Source organism: Dreissena polymorpha, chromosome 10 (genome assembly GCF_020536995.1).
Source record: "Dreissena polymorpha isolate Duluth1 chromosome 10, UMN_Dpol_1.0, whole genome shotgun sequence".
Lineage (NCBI taxonomy): Eukaryota > Metazoa > Mollusca > Bivalvia > Myida > Dreissenidae > Dreissena > Dreissena polymorpha.
The window spans coordinates 54,936,529-54,952,961 of record NC_068364.1 but is presented as its reverse complement, the minus strand read 5'-3'; the positions used below and the strand labels follow the sequence as shown (position 1 = coordinate 54,952,961).

At 34.1% G+C, this 16,433-nt stretch overlaps 1 protein-coding gene across 1 annotated transcript in view; it reads right to left on the bottom strand.

Moving 5' to 3' along the window:
• The window catches only part of LOC127849134 (annetocin receptor-like), a 23,258-nt gene extending 9,031 nt beyond the window's left edge, over window positions 1-14,227 (bottom strand). Inside the window, exons 1-2 of the mRNA XM_052381855.1 lie at window positions 13,324-14,227; window positions 12,576-12,653 (exon numbers count right to left, since the gene is read on the bottom strand). Of these exons, the coding sequence (XP_052237815.1) occupies window positions 12,576-12,653; window positions 13,324-14,227 (982 nt within the window). The remainder of the gene's footprint in view (window positions 1-12,575; window positions 12,654-13,323) is intronic.
• Between the last annotated feature and the right edge of the window lie 2,206 nt (window positions 14,228-16,433).

The following is a 16,433-nucleotide window of genomic DNA, read 5'->3' as shown; positions in this document are numbered from 1 at the left end:
GATAAAACCTACTCCTTCCTGTATCAATAGTCAGAATACAGCGCGCTTTTCGTATCTATGTATATATATGTATATATGTTAAAGAATCGAATCGAATTTGGTATGGTTGGTTTCGTAATCGAATCGAAGCATTTCAAATCTATTTTCGATGAATCGGATCGAATCGTTGCAGCTCTAATGCCTTAATCATATCATCCTAATGATCTATCTTTTGTTGTTGAAAAGTTTGTTGAAAATCCTTCAATTGGTAAAATGAATATAGAATAGACAGGAACATAACTTTTTACGTATGACCTTCACCTCCAGCCAACGTGACTGAGTCAAAATGCTCATTATCTCAATGGCCTAATAATTAAAGACAAGTTTCATGAAAACCATTCAATCGGTATATGATGTATACACCAGACACAAAAATAGAGGCTAAAACGTTGACCTTGAAGTATTACATTGACCATAAGCGTGCCTTACTTATGTTATCTTCAAATCATCCCAATAACACAAACATGGCTATGACAAACCTTTAAATGTTGTAAGAGATACGGCCCAGACATGAAAATAATTGCTCAAACTTTTGCCCTGGTAGTAAATACTTGATCTTTGATAGAAGCGAATGACTTATGTCTGATATGCAGTTTACATGACAATAGCAAACAGATTTCTACATAAGTTACGAATAACTTACCAGATAAAAGATTTTGGTAGGCATTACTTTAAAATATCAGTTCAACTCTATTCGACTAGTAAAAAATGTCAGACACATCTTAATGCCAACTTCAGAGGATAATAAATTCAAAAGTTGTTCATCAACAATCATTTACAAATTCAATTGTGAAAGTTTTATCAAGTCTGCTAAACAGTAAAAGGTGCACATAATGATTCTGGAAATAATGTCTATTGTTGAAACAAGAGGGCTTAAAGGCCTTTAGCTCACCTATATACGTAGAGGGAAATACTGCTATGTGCAGACTAGTGAGGTGATCTAGTATGTTTACTCAGTATGCCAATGATTTGATATGGTCCGTGACAGTATGCAAACTAATTCTTTCTTATTAGACCTTTTTGATGTTGTGTCATAATGACAGTTTGCAATCTTACATCAGAATAGATCATTTTCTTTCACAAATGATATATAATAACTGCCTTTTAGCTGAGTTTTGCTTCCCAGCCCTTACTTTATTAGATTACAATTGCTCTACAGAAAACAAAAACAAAATGAATCTATAATGAATAGAAAAAAGCATTGTAACCACTTAATAGCATTAATTTGAGCACATAAATAAAAATAGAACTATCTTGCTTTCTTATATGGTTTAATTTGTTCATATTATATACACTTATTGATAGTAATTGTCGTCAAACTGGCACTAGTTTGCACTGCACAAGGTGTGGAATTCCACAAAAAGTCTCCGATGCAGCGGGTATGAAAAGCCATTTGAAGTGAGAACTCAATTTTGTTTTTTCATTAAATGTTGAGCTTTTAATTTGGAGTAATGCACAACAGAAAACACTAAAATTTCGCAATAGCACGTTATAGTAGAAGCAGTGGCGACAGTGACAACATTAAAGGTAATAATACCAGAGGCGTCAACAACAGCAGCAGAGTTAAAAGCATTGTCATAATCAGCATCAGGAGCAACATAATCAATGGTATACAAATGTCACGGTATAATTGACATCAGCAGCGTCTACAGCAATGCTATAATCAGCGGAAAAAAAATGACAGCAAGTGTCAATTTAGTATCAATTGTAGCAGTGTTAACATCACTGCCATTATCAGCAGCAGCAACATATATAGCAACAGTCAATAGTGTCAGTATAACTGCAACCATAATAATTGACAGTGGCATGTGTCATAATCAACAACAGCAATAAGAAGCAACACAGATAATGGCTTTGTCATATATTCAGCACTTACAACAGCAAACGCAGCAGTATAATGACACCCCCTTCATAAATGATGTTACTTGAGCCAGGACCAGAACAGAAAAATGAACAGACCAAAAAAGTGATTTTCAAGTATTTTACAATGAATTAAGTTAAATTAATTAAGTTTTAAGCAAATCTTCAACTACGCTAACGTCATTGAGCCCAAACCAATTTTCTATGTTAGGCAAAATAACCTTTACCCAACTTGTCCAAAATGCTAATAAAGAAAGTTGTTGCACGAAAACAGATGTATGGACCTTGTTTCTTGACTTCCAATGAATTTCACCTTGCATCGTAACCTGACTTTTCTCTAAGTACAACAGGGGCGTAATCACGCCATAAGGCTCGTTTAATAATTAGTCTTAAAACGTGATTGCTTAAAAAAACAAACAAATATGTAGTTTTATGTCAATATCGTAAGTACAGATAGAGATATGAAGTTGTTGCGAGCCTAAACAATTTACCCAAAATTTCCAAGAGTGAAAGAAAATAATTCTTCTTAACTACATGGCAGAGTAATGAGCCTTTTAATTGTTTCAGAGACCAAAAATGATGATACAAAAGGCATGCGTGAAGTTTCTCGTCATTCTTATAGTCCTAGTAATTGATCTCACATAGTGGCCCCAAACACATGTCAAAAATACAAGCTAAATACCTATAATTAAAACCAAGTAGACACGATATTCATGATACAATATGTTTTGGCATTTTTCAAAAACCAAAGCAGGAGTTTAACAAATATATACAGCTGGAGCTGATAAACTTAAAATGTATGTCTTAATGTCCTAGCCTTACAGCTGAGTATTGTTACTGGTTACCATAAGAATAATAATTACCACTGGGAAATAAATGACACTCTATATGAAATCAATCTTATCTGCTTGTTACAACACGACCACACACAGTGTTTTATCAATGACAAATGAAAAAATAGTTCAACACAGGCTATTTCTAATGCATCGGTACCGATGGACATTAACTTCCATAGGAGTGTTTCTACAATGCTAGATTTTCTGATCAGTATTATACGACGCTCGATATTTTCACAAGCGCTTGTAACCAGTGATCAAACTTTAATTTGCATTCTGATAACGACCAATCATATCACTAAAGCGCTTAACAGCTATTAAAGTATAGACGCTTACACAATATATGAGTTAGATTAATGGTTTGCTTCACAACTTAATCAGATTTTCGAACCTTTATTGTATGTCACTTTGTTGCCATTGAAATGCGACACACAATAACCAGACTTTTCTTACATCAACTCGTAACGGTTTTACAACATTGTGTGGCCAACCTTGACTTATATGATGTTTGCTGTAAAACTATGCTACTCAGTAATCTGTTCAGACATCAGCGCTCAGACATCAGGAAACACGTTTTCTACAAAGAGGTGTATTACAATAGCTATACTTGCCAAAGATCAATACTGATTTATCCCAAACATTTTCATCATACACACTTTGTTTTCATTAAGGGGTTTGACATATTTGTAAAAAAACACTAAAAATTGTATAATCAAAATTAAAAATCCCAACGTTATCTGCACTATTAAGGTTTTTATTCAGCAACATTTTATTTATTGAAACATTAAATCCCACGCTTTCAATGAGGAAGACGCTAATCTGTAAATGAAGTATATTGTTTGCATGCTTTTTACAAAGACATATGAACTGTTTATTTGCATTAGTTTATTAACAGTTAAATCAAGCCATTTGTTTCGGTCATCAATCATTTGAATACATGCATGTGCAATTACTAACATAAAAATATTTCTTTTTGAAGAATATTTAACATGCGCAAAGAACACTGGATGCAACATACAATAGGTAGTTAAATAGCGTGTTTAAGATCGCCGATATATGCCTATGCAAACATGCCTACATGAATAAACGGACAAGTTGCATTCGTATATTAAATCGCGACGGGTCTATGTAAATGAATTGTAGGAAATCAATATAAGAACAAAACAGGTATAAAAATGAATGTGGTTTAATAATCTCAAGTAGAGCAGACGTTGATAAAGAACATGCAGACGGTTGTTTGTTTTAACTCACAAAAGGGTTATCACCTTAAGCATGAACCCCCTTTCGCGGTGTTGTCAAGCTGTGCCTGAAAACATTTCCTTTGGTGAAGTCTGACATATATTTTTCATTCGAATGCTATGCCACATTTGGAAAACATAGATTTGGAACGTCCGACGTATTGCTGTAGGACTTGATTAGGCGCGTCAGACTTTAACTTTTTATAGGACTTTGTTCTTCAATCTTGGGAGGTATATACTTGTTTAATACATCTTAAGTTAGAAAATAACATAAATATTTACTTGCCTAACAATTGCTTTTACAACAATTCTTCATCAACTTTAAACTTTAATATTTTACTATTTCTGGTCTGCTTAATTGTGTATTTTCACAAAATATAATCAAGAACATGTAACACTATAAGTCACGTTTAATGAAGAGTCATGCAGGAGATTGTTTCGTTAAATTACTACATCCGTTTATCGTTGGGCACATTTAAATTATCTAGCCGAGAGAATTATATTGGCATTCGAGACATCAGTTTATCAAACACGAATAATATAACCTTAAACATTTGAATTTAATAATAAATTGCAAGCACTTCATGTGACTTAAATAAAACTTTTTTACAACCTGCCACATGTATGATAAAAGGGAGTTTTGCATTACCTCACACAAACGCAATAAATCAATGCTATAAGTGAACACATTAATGTCTTTGAGGCATTCTGAAAACACTCAAAAAATCTCAAAAATGTTTGCCTTAGACAGTCGAAACATCAATAAACTGGCCTCCAGAGCCCAGACATACGTACAAGAGCATATAAATCTCGGCACAAATAAACAAAATATACTTGGCAATATTTACATAAACTTCTTTTAAGAAGATGATTATAAATGTTGCTCTGTTTTGCTGTTTTCATAGTCAACATCAATGTAAACTCGTGTTCCCTCACGTAAAAAAATCAAAAATATGGCATCATTCAGTAATTAACAGCTGATTTGGAGGAATGAGTGCTGATTTAAGAGTTTTAAGTTTTTAGAACAGGCTGTCGCATGGATCTGATCCCAACGAAAATGGTTTTTAACCGGTAATTGACTTGTCCCGTATCTCATTAATAGAGTTGTTTTCCATGAATGAAGAAAACAATCATTCACTCTTATAGTCTTGTTTCACATGTATATATATACCATATTAAAATTCGTATTGAAAAATACAAACTCATCTATACAATTGATTTATAAAGTAGCACATTAAATAACCAAACAAATCGTAATACAACTCATACATGTGTATTGCCGTACTTCTAAAACAATAAATTTTAGATAGATTGTTAATTTAATTCCCTCAAACATGCATCTACTACGTTCCAATTAAACATGTTTTATTTGCATGTTTTCAAAACTGTGCCCTTCGCGCCCATGGTGTGTACAGTCAAACCAAATGTAGGCGTGCTCCTGGATGTGTCCAATCACATTAATCAGAGGGCATTTCTGTTGTAAAATGATCGTTGGTAAAAAAAAAACAAATTTAGTATTTATGTCGTTGTTAATGCATAAAATGGTCTTTTGGCAAAAGACATACCCATTACTGCCTGAGCGATACAATGTTAAATGAATAATAAAACAATTGCTTGAAGGATGCAAACAAAAATATAAATTAAATGTGTCAATAATTGTTGATATACATTTTCAATTTAGGCATATAAAATATCTCCAAATGGCCAGACAAAACACATCGTATATCATGTGATTGTTCTAGTTCAAAATATAATTTTAGTCGAGTTGGTCATGTTATTACTGGGGATCTTAATTTTGTTGAAATGCAAAACCTAAGAAATTTACTGCGACGAGTATAAAAGGGCGATAATTCTGTCACAATTCCAGTCAGAGTAACATATTTTTCCTGTAAAGCCACCTTTTCATAGTAAGTAAGGTTGCAAGAATGAAAGCAATAGCTTTGATACTTTAGGAATAAAGAGGACATACACACAACACTTCACCAAATCTTCAATTTTCTAAGTATAAAAGTGGCCATAATTCCGTAAAATGCCAGTCAGAGTTACATTACTTTGCATGCACAGTCCCCTCATGATAGTTAGAACGTGTTATAAGTATGAAAGTAATAGCTCTGGCACTTTAGGAATAAAGTGTACCTTAACACAAAACTTGACCAAATTTTGAATTTTCTAAGTATAAAAAGGGCCAAAATCATGTCAAAATGCCAGTCAGAGTTACATTACTTTACCTGCACAGTCCCCTTATGATAGTAAGTAAGTGTTGTAAGTATGAAAGCAATAGCTTTGATACATCAAGAATACAGTGGACCTAAACCCAAAACTTTACCGAATTTTTAGTTGTTTTTAACATAAAAAGGACACATAATTCTGTCAAAATGCCAGCCAGAGTTATCTAACTTTGCCTGGTTAGTTTCCTCATGATATTTAGTAAGTGTGCCATGTTTGAATGCAAAAGCTTTGTTACTTTATGAGAAAAGTAGACCTAAACACAAAACTTAACCGTACTCCGACGCAAACGCCGACCCTCAGATGATGACAATAGCTCATTTTTATTTTAAATAGATGAGCTAAAAAAAGGCACTGACTGATTTTGCCGCGATGCTTTGCATCTGTCCGCCGAGGCAAGCCGAGTCGATGCGCATCATAAAATAAAAAGCTTTTTAAATTAATTAGTTAGTCAATACATTTTAAAAGAACAATTATACTAATATTTAAAATCATAATAAATGTAATGTATCTATTACTGCATACTTACTTGTTTTCCTTTCGCTATAACCTGATAATCCAGTATAGTCCAGGTTTAAAGCAAATTCTGGAAATATTTACAATAAAAGTTCTCATGAATTTCAAGAAATACAAACATTCGCCATTTTTCTTAAGTATCAAATAAATTGTGCATTTGTTTCTATTTAAAGATGCGATGAAATAACATCCAATCGGGGCGTTTGTTTTTCCACTGAACACGCGTAAATCGCCTGACGTGATATTAATGTTTTTATACAACACAAAATACACCCACATTTTCCATGCGACGGTCTACATGTCTGCATAATTTTCGTCCGCTTTTGAGACAAAGGAGACAAAGGATAAAGCACTGTTTATTTGACGCTAGAATTTAATTGTCAAGGTCGTGTTAGCATTAACATTCGGACGCTTGTTTTGGATTACGAATTGAATAATGCTCATGTGAGAATTGAACGAAACATTTACAGTTGTGCGTAATTAATTCAACGATAATTTGTTAAGGCGCATTACGTGTCAAATTTGAGGACGTGAAATTATATAAATAGTCTACAAAGCATCAAATACAAATCATATCCGCTTAATAAAACGTGAAAATAATAACTATTAAAGTAGCGTAAATCTAGGCTTCGACGCTTCACAAATGTACATGTAGGTGTATATCTTTGCACTCGATCCGCCACGAACGTATGCGGCGGGTTTATTCCGCGAAAGTACGCAAGGTTAATACAGACTCGGATCGATGCCGCGTGCCTCGGCGATACGCCACGTGAACACACGACGCGGCCGCCGGGTACCAACATTCTGGCCTTGGCGTGACCAAGGATGATGTTTGATCCGCGTTGGCTTTACTGTATATACTACAGTTAAGTTCTGTTTGAATTGAAACCCACTTAAAAACCTCTTGTTTGTATGATGCCTGGTTATTAATGACACTGGCTAACACCATAACAGACAATTTTTCATCATTGTGTATTGACCAACAAACAATAGTAAACAAAGATTTATTGTAGAGTGTGAGCATGCCTCACAAGTATATGCTCATCAGATAGGCAATTCATTATCTTAAAACCAATATTCCCAGGAATGGACCATTAAAAAATTGAAAACAAAAGAAACACTGACCTTTGTCTTTTTACCAAGGAGAAGGAGAATGGATGGACAATACCATTCTTGTTTGATCATTGAGCTTTATTACCAAACATAATATTAATATCATTTCAGGCATTAAAAAGAAAAAGAGCTTAAACTAAATCTGAGCAGACAGACCCAAGCGAAAAATAAAGTGTGACTACTGCTATATGCCCGCGTTCATGGTCAAAATGAACTTATAATTTATGAACTGTACCATTTAAACAAGAAACCAGGCGATGTCACAAAACCATGTTTTAGCACATAGGAATTCAATTAATATAACTGTACACTCCCAAGTACATTTAAACATTTCAGAAAAAAAATCCTCTTTCAAAATTAAGTAAACGAGTGAAGACAGATTTTATTTATCATGGTGACACTGACCGTGACGTTCATATTCATGGAAAGAAAACTGAATATTAATCAAATATCAAATGTTTTCATGACGAAGAAATAACTTCATAATAAGCCATAACAAGGGCTGCTTGTAAAACATGCATGCCCCCAAAATGGGCTGTCAGTTGTAGTGGCAGCCATTGTGTGAATACGTTTTGTGGCACTGTGACCTTGATCTTTGACTTAGTGACCTGGAAATCCATAGGGGTCATCTGCCAGTCATGATCAATGTACCTCTGAAGTTTCATGATCCTAGGCATAAGCTTTCTTGAATTATCATCTGGAAACCATTTTACTGTGTCAAGTCACCGTGACCTTGAACTTTGACCTAGTGACCTGAAAGTCATTAGGGGTCATCTGCTAGTCATGATCAATGTACCTGTGCAGTTTCATGATTCTAAGCGTAAGCATTCTTTAATTATCATCCAGAAACCATTTTACTATTTCGGGTCATCGTGACCTTGAACTTTTACCTAGTGACCTGAAAATCAATAAGGGTCATCTGCGAGTCATGATCAATGTACCTATGAAGTATCATGATCCTAGGCCTAAGCGTTCTTGAGTCATTATCCGGAAACCATTTTACTATTTCCGGTCACCGTGACCTTGACCTTTGACCTAGTGACTACAAAATCAATAAGGGTCATTTGCGAGTCATGATCAATGTACCTATGAAGTATCATGATCCTAGGCCTAAGCGTTCTTGAGTCATTATCCGGAAACCATTTTACTATTTCCGGTCACCGTGACCTTGACCTTTGACCTAGTGACCTCAAAATCAATAAGGGTCATCTGGAAGTCATGATCAATGTACCTATGATGTTTCATGATCCTAGGCATAAGCGTTTTTGAGTTATCATCCGGAAACCATTTTACTATTTCGGGTCACCGTGACCTTGACCTTTGATCTAGTGACCTGAAAATCAATAGAGGTCATCTGCGAGTCATGATCAATGTACCTATGAAGTTTCATGATCCTAGGCATAAGCGTTCTTGAGTTATCATCCGGAAACCATTTTACTATTTCGGGTCATCATGACATTGACCTTTGACCTAGTGACCTGAAAATCAATAGGTGTCATCTGCGAGTCATGATCAATGTACCTATGAAGTATCATGATCCTAGGCCTAAGCGTTCTTGAGTCATTATCCGGAAACCATTTTACTATTTCCGGTCACCGTGACCTTGACCTTTGACCTAGTGACCTCAAAATCAATAAGGATCATCTGGAAGTCATGATCAATGTACCTATGATGTTTCATGATCCTAGGCATAAGCGTTTTTGAGTTATCATCCGGAAACCATTTTACTATTTCGGGTCACCGTGACCTTGACCTTTGATCTAGTGACCTGAAAATCAACAGAGGTCATCTGCGAGTCATGGTCAATGTACCTATGAAGTTTCATGATCCTAGGCATAAGCGTTCTTGAGTTATCATCCGGAAACCATTTTACTATTTCGGGTCATCATGACCTTGACCTTTGACCTAGTGACCTGAAAATCAATAGGTATCATCTGCGAGTCATGATCAATGTACCTATGAAGAATCATGATCCTAGGCCTAAGCGTTCTTGAGTCATTATCCGGAAACCATTTTACTATTTCCGGTCACCGTGACCTTGACCTTTGACCTAGTGACCTCAAAATCAATAAGGGTCATCTGGAAGTCATGATCAATGTACCTATGAAGTTTCATGATCCTAGGCCTAAGCGTTCTTGAGTTATCATCCAGAAACCATCTGGTAAACGGACGGACATACAGACGGACATACGGACAGACCGACATGAGCAAAACAATATACCCCTCTTCTTCGAAGGGGGGCATAATAAGCCATGTGAAAACACATATGTTGTGATCTACATAGTAAAATTGGTATCTTCAAAAACTATTTGTTTTAAATCAAAGAACTTAGAAAGGAACCAAAATTCAATATTCTTAAAAACCAAATTAGTATTTTCACTAAAGTTGCGACACCTTAAGGGTTTCGCGGGATGGAATGAGTGGAGGGATCAAATCAAATAGAAAATCGATTATTTCTAAAAAAAAATGGTACGAAAAAATATTTAGGTACGAAAAAAAAATTGAGTACGAAAACAAATCTGAGTACGAAAAAAACGTTACGAACAAATTAAGGGTACGAAAAACTATTTCGGTACGAAAAAAGTGGGTACAAATAAAAAAATTAGGTACAAAAAAATATGGATACGAAAAACATTAGAGTACAAACAAATGAGTACGAAAAAATTTGGGTACGAAAAAAAGGTGGGTACAAACAAATTGGGTACGAAAAAATGTGGGTACAAAAAAAATGGGATACGAAAACAAATGAGAGTACGAAAAAATATAGGGAACGAAAAAAAAAGGGTACGAACAACTATTTGGGTACGAAAAAAAGGGTACGAATAAAAATTTGGGCACGAAAAAATGTGAGTCATCTTCCATGTCATTTTCCATAATATCATCCCATAAAATGTTAAATGACATTTTTATTTTACTGTTTAGAATTTTCACTTGCTCAATATTTTTTTTGAATCAGACGACAGTACTTGTGTGTAATAGTGATTGATTTATTTTATTCTTATGATTATTGTCATTGATAACAATTTAATAAAATAAAAACAAATTCTACATTTTTCTTTTTTTATTTGGTCAATACAATGATAAATAATTATGATACATTTAACAAGTAAAATCGTCTACTAGTCTTAACTGCATTTGACCTCTAACCAGGGGTGAAAGGCCAAAAAAGTAGTCCCTATGTACATGTTCTAAAAATAACTGCTATAAACCGGATCTAAAAATAGCAATAAAGAAAACCTTATCTTTTCTTTATGAGTCGTATTTGTTCTATAAAATCATTTAGCTGTAGGATAAATAAAGATTCCGAATAATTAATAATAACATTTATTCTGATGTTCAAACGTTTTTTCTTTAAACGCAGTTACTTTCATCTATTCAAGAGATTTGTAAGATTACTATTTTAAAAATTATTTATTTAAAAGGTGAACAGCCATAAAACTTGCTATTAAAACGTTTGAAAACAAGACTAGTGGTTGCTATATCTATGTCCTAAATCTTAAAAAAAAATGTTTTTGATTCATTTTTCTAAACATAAATTACTTTTTTGGTTGCTGGGTTATGTTTAAATGTGTTGTTCTATTTAAATGTGCAGGTTTTTGTTTCTAATCAATATGCAAACTAAAATAGACATATTTTAAGCCTTTGTCCGCAAATAAGGAAGCAACTGTAAGCATGTTACTTTAAGTAGCACGTGTATCAAACTAATTAGAATTAGATTGTGTCTGAATTTAAGGTATAATCTCTTTGCCACGCAAATTATACGAACTCATGTTGAAAGAAGCAAGGAGCGCCATTTCTTAATAATGCGTGGATAAAGCAATGTGTGTAGAATAAACATTGCCCACTCTCTTGAGAAATCTGCGTCTAGAAAATGGACAAACATTAAGCATTGTAAATCAATGTTTTCTTATCCACCATAACATTTCTCAAAGAACTTCAACTTGTTTATAGTAATAGTTTAATTTTGCACGACATCAAATGGATGTGCGTACGTGGTTACGCAACATTTTACAAGGGACAGATAGTCGAAAAGCAAATTACAGTTGTATTTCATGAAATAAATCACACTTTATTAATTGTCCCAATTCTGAAATATTTTATAGCGGAAACGACAAATCACATATTTACTTTACATTCATATCCCTGCATTTAGCATTGTATATTCATATCATTTGCAACTATTCGTTTATAATGAAATGGATAATAAATGTAGTGCAAATGAACAACAAAATACGGCTATTCACAATTCGTTCTAAAAACTTCAACTACTTGACATATAATCTGCTATCCTATGCGAAAAATTCAATACACAAACCTCAGACGATAACGTAATGATTCTATAAGAAATACAATTATATTGTATGCATGTATTAAAAAAATAATTTTAACAACAGCATTATTTACCAATCTTATTGTGTGTTTTGAAACGTAAAACCCGTTTCTTGTTTTCATCGCACATGATTCAGTTTGCATTAAATATTTAATTACAGTATAATTGATTTGGGATATTGATTGCTTGTTCGACTTCTAGCATGAAATATAAAGGAATCGTTCAAGTTACGAATGTACCCATTTTTTCGATTAAATTAAGCTATTTATACATTACTCGTTCTACTAAGTGCACGGGACTCTGTAAGTATATTGCGCATGCGCATGGTGTTGTTTCCGGCCTCTGTGACGTATGTATTGGCAGTCGAAAGCCATGTTTTGTTAGAATGTGTTGCTTGCTGTTTGTTACACAACCGACTTGAAAACACCATGTATATCCAAGGGTTCGTACAGGAGTTTAAACTTGCTAGCAGCGAGGTAATGACCATCACGTGACCTGAAAATAATGCGAATATATGAGCCTTGTTCTGAGAAAACTGGGCTTAATGCATGTGCGTAAAGTGCCGTCCCAGATTAGCCTGTGCAGTCCGCACAGGCTAATCAGGGACGACACTTTAAGTCTAAACTTGATTTTCGGTAAGGGGGGACTTCCTTGAAACGAAAAATACCATTAAAGCGGAAAGTGTCGTCCCTGATTAGACTGTGCGTACTGCACAGGCGAATCTGGGACGACACTTTACGCACATGCATTCTTCCCAATTTGTACAGAACAAGACACATATGTCAAAACCATATTGTTGAGAAGGATGTTCAAATACGTGGCAAGATAATTTACATGTTTCATGTAATCTGCATCGTTGCATCGCACCCTTTTAGAGTACAATGACGTGAATCTTACGTATAAGTTAGTTGTATAAGTTATAAATTTGAAGTGCATGCACATTAAGTATGTTTCGCCTTCAGTCAGTCTGAAGTAAGTGTTATTTAATATACGCCTATTAAGGGATATCGTCGTCTTGGATATAAATATATTTACTCTGTCTATTTTGCTATTTTTGTATAAGTATAATGACATTACGTTTATATTAAGTATTATTTTTGGAATACATAATGGATTAAAGAAGGTATCCAGTTCTCACTAATATAATTAAATATATGTTACTAACTTGTGTCATAAGGAGAGTTGATGTCGTAAGCTGCCCACATCTGGGTTATGAAGAACGGTGCCCAACATACGATGAAGCAGATCACGACTGCCAATGTCAATTTGACGGTCTTAATTTTAGACTGTGTTAATTTATTAGAATGAGCGCGGAGATGAAGTACTGCCTTTGTTCTGCTTGATTGACTACCCGCTCCGTTTTGAAGCAAATGCTTCCTTTTGCATTTACTAGTGTGGGTTTCCTTGGCATTAACGCTTATCCACACTACCGTGCAAATTTTCGAGTAACACACTGTAAGAATTATAAAGGGAACTGCGTAAACAGAGAGGAAAATCCAAGTTATGTAAGTCTGCATTTGCCACATATTGCTGCTGTTAAAATTGTCTCCGCATATGTACACGCCGTCGCTCTCCCGTCTTTTATAGGAAAAAATTAATAACTGCGGTGACGCGAATATTGCTGCGAGAAGCCAAGCAATGACGACCATAGCATGAACGCGCTTCGAAGTCCACGTCTGAGACATTAGGGGATGACATATAGACAGGTAACGATCTAGAGCGGTCATAATTAGCACGTATGTAGAATTATACATTGTCCCCACTTCAATGTAGCTCACCAGCTTACACAGAAAATTATTTCCATCGAATCTGTCTGTTATGTCATTGATTAACTGCGGGAGAACTTGAAAAAGGCCAACGAAAATGTCAGCCGCCGCAAGATGGACAATAAAAAGTTGCATTCTGTTAAGTTTGCGTTCCCTGTACACATGAATTACGATAATCATCAAGTTTCCAAAAACAGCCATGAATAGAATAGCCGCAAGTACGGTGATTTCCACTTTCGCCAAAGCTTCATTTCTTCCAAATGACGTCGTGTTATTATTTGTATTAGTTGAGGTGTTGTCCATATCGTTAACTTCTCTTTGAGCAGTAATATTGTGCAACGAAGACATAACCTTTAGATATATTCAAAACTCATAAAAAGTCATAATTCTGAAAGTAAAAAATGATGTGTGTTTAACTGACAATAATACAAAACTTACATTGGTAATTACCGTGCATGAGCTACAAACAAATTCGTCCGAATCCAAGCTGTAGTGGTGTAGATAAAAATACACTTGAGATTTATTTTAGATATGCATAAAAGTATCCCATACAAAAATTTCTACCATAGACTTGTCTTATGACAAGTTTAATAATAAAAAAGTGTCCATTAAAAGCTTCTGATTCAACTTATTCGCGTATCTATGACACATTCAAGCTGGCATATTGCATATTATGGTTATGTGAATATCATAAATCCAACAAATACCTGACAATCAAGATTGGTAACAGATGATTCCGATTCATAACAACATACATTCCATCAACAAACTCAATAAACCCAGCACATGTGTAGTTTAGACTCCGCTGATAGATAGTTATTAACGTTGAACTACAAACTTACCATGTATATCAATATTTATTTGTTTCCATAGCACTGTTTCCCTTAAAACAACTGTGCCTTGAAATCTTTTATATTTAAAAGATATTTTTTATAAGTATGTTTATTTAAATTGCTAAAAATATATCATACATATTTTGTTGACATAAACTACGGCATGTTAATGTGTATACCTTTTAATGCATGGTATAATGAATGTACTTACGAAATGCTTTAGTGAAGTACGTATTTTAATATATACTAGTTTTACTGTCTATTTTTTAATCAATTTATCAATGCATACTTGTCCCGAAACCTTAAAAATAAGTGTTTAAAACGTTTATGACGGTTGTCAATTACGAAAGCATCATTCACAACGCTACTATGATTCATATCGGTAATATAGATACTATAATTCATATCGGTTATATTTCAAGAAATAGACGTATCTTACAACATTTTTTAAGATTTTATATCTCTGTATAATAATCAGGTTTTAAATGCATTTTTCATTTATCTTTTTTCAACAATCTACTATTTAATTTGAATTACCATATAAACGTTACACATTTATCTTTTATAACATAGACACAATTTAAAAAAAACGCGTTCTGAATAGTATTCAAGGTACTAAATCAAATTGTGACACATAAATAATGTCATTTCGCGCTGTCATTCAATGTACATAACAAAATTTACTGTCGTGTTAAGCGTTGAACTGTATTTATCGTCCTGCATTAAAAGATCAGCAAAAGGTAACATAATGGCTCACCTGTTCCTGGATTTTCATAGTTCCTGTGTCAATGATATGAAAATTGCAATCTTTTGTAAGAGAAAATGTAGAAACATACGTTTTTCAACTCCTAAAGAATGCATAAAATGTCCACCCTGCCTTCCTTTTGATATTTTCCTGTGCTCTCAAGCATATTTAATTTAATTTTACATCACGTTATATTTATTAAATTCTACTGCCCTGTAAGCTAAAATAGTGATCAATTCAAACCGTTGAACGCGTACGTGTGGTATTCCTTATTCAGTACTATATAATCAAACGAGATTGTATCCTCTCACATTTATATCAATGCACTAATAGTCTGTCAGTTTACGACGCAAATGGAGACCAAATGTTCACCATGATCTCAACCGCCACAATTGAACGAAAACAACGAATAACCAAACAGTCTAGAAACAACCGAATCGCAAATGCGATGTGTCTTTAGTGTGACAGAAACACCGCCTTTACTTGTGTACTTGAAGCCCACAGCGAGAACCGCATTGGATGGACAGCACTGAACTGCGTACTTCACTTGAGCTGGAAAGTTGTATATCGAATTAGTTAGTCGGCCATATCGTTGAACGTTTCTGACTAGGCGCCAATTTGAGGCTGTTATATGCCACAACTAAACCAAACTTTAACACATTTCGGATTATTATTTTTATTATTATTATTTTAATGTTTATTATTTTTATCATTATTATGATTTAACTTGGTATGTATGTATTATAATATATATATCATTGGCATGCAACACCGACCTTATTGGTATTTAGTTTACAATCCTGAATAATTGAAAATCTGTAACGATTTGTTGTTTAATTCGCATAGGATTACTTAATCAAGAACTCAAGAAAGCAAAACCTAATGAAGCACTTACAAAGTTTTATACAGAAAAAACGTCCTTTATGTTCTT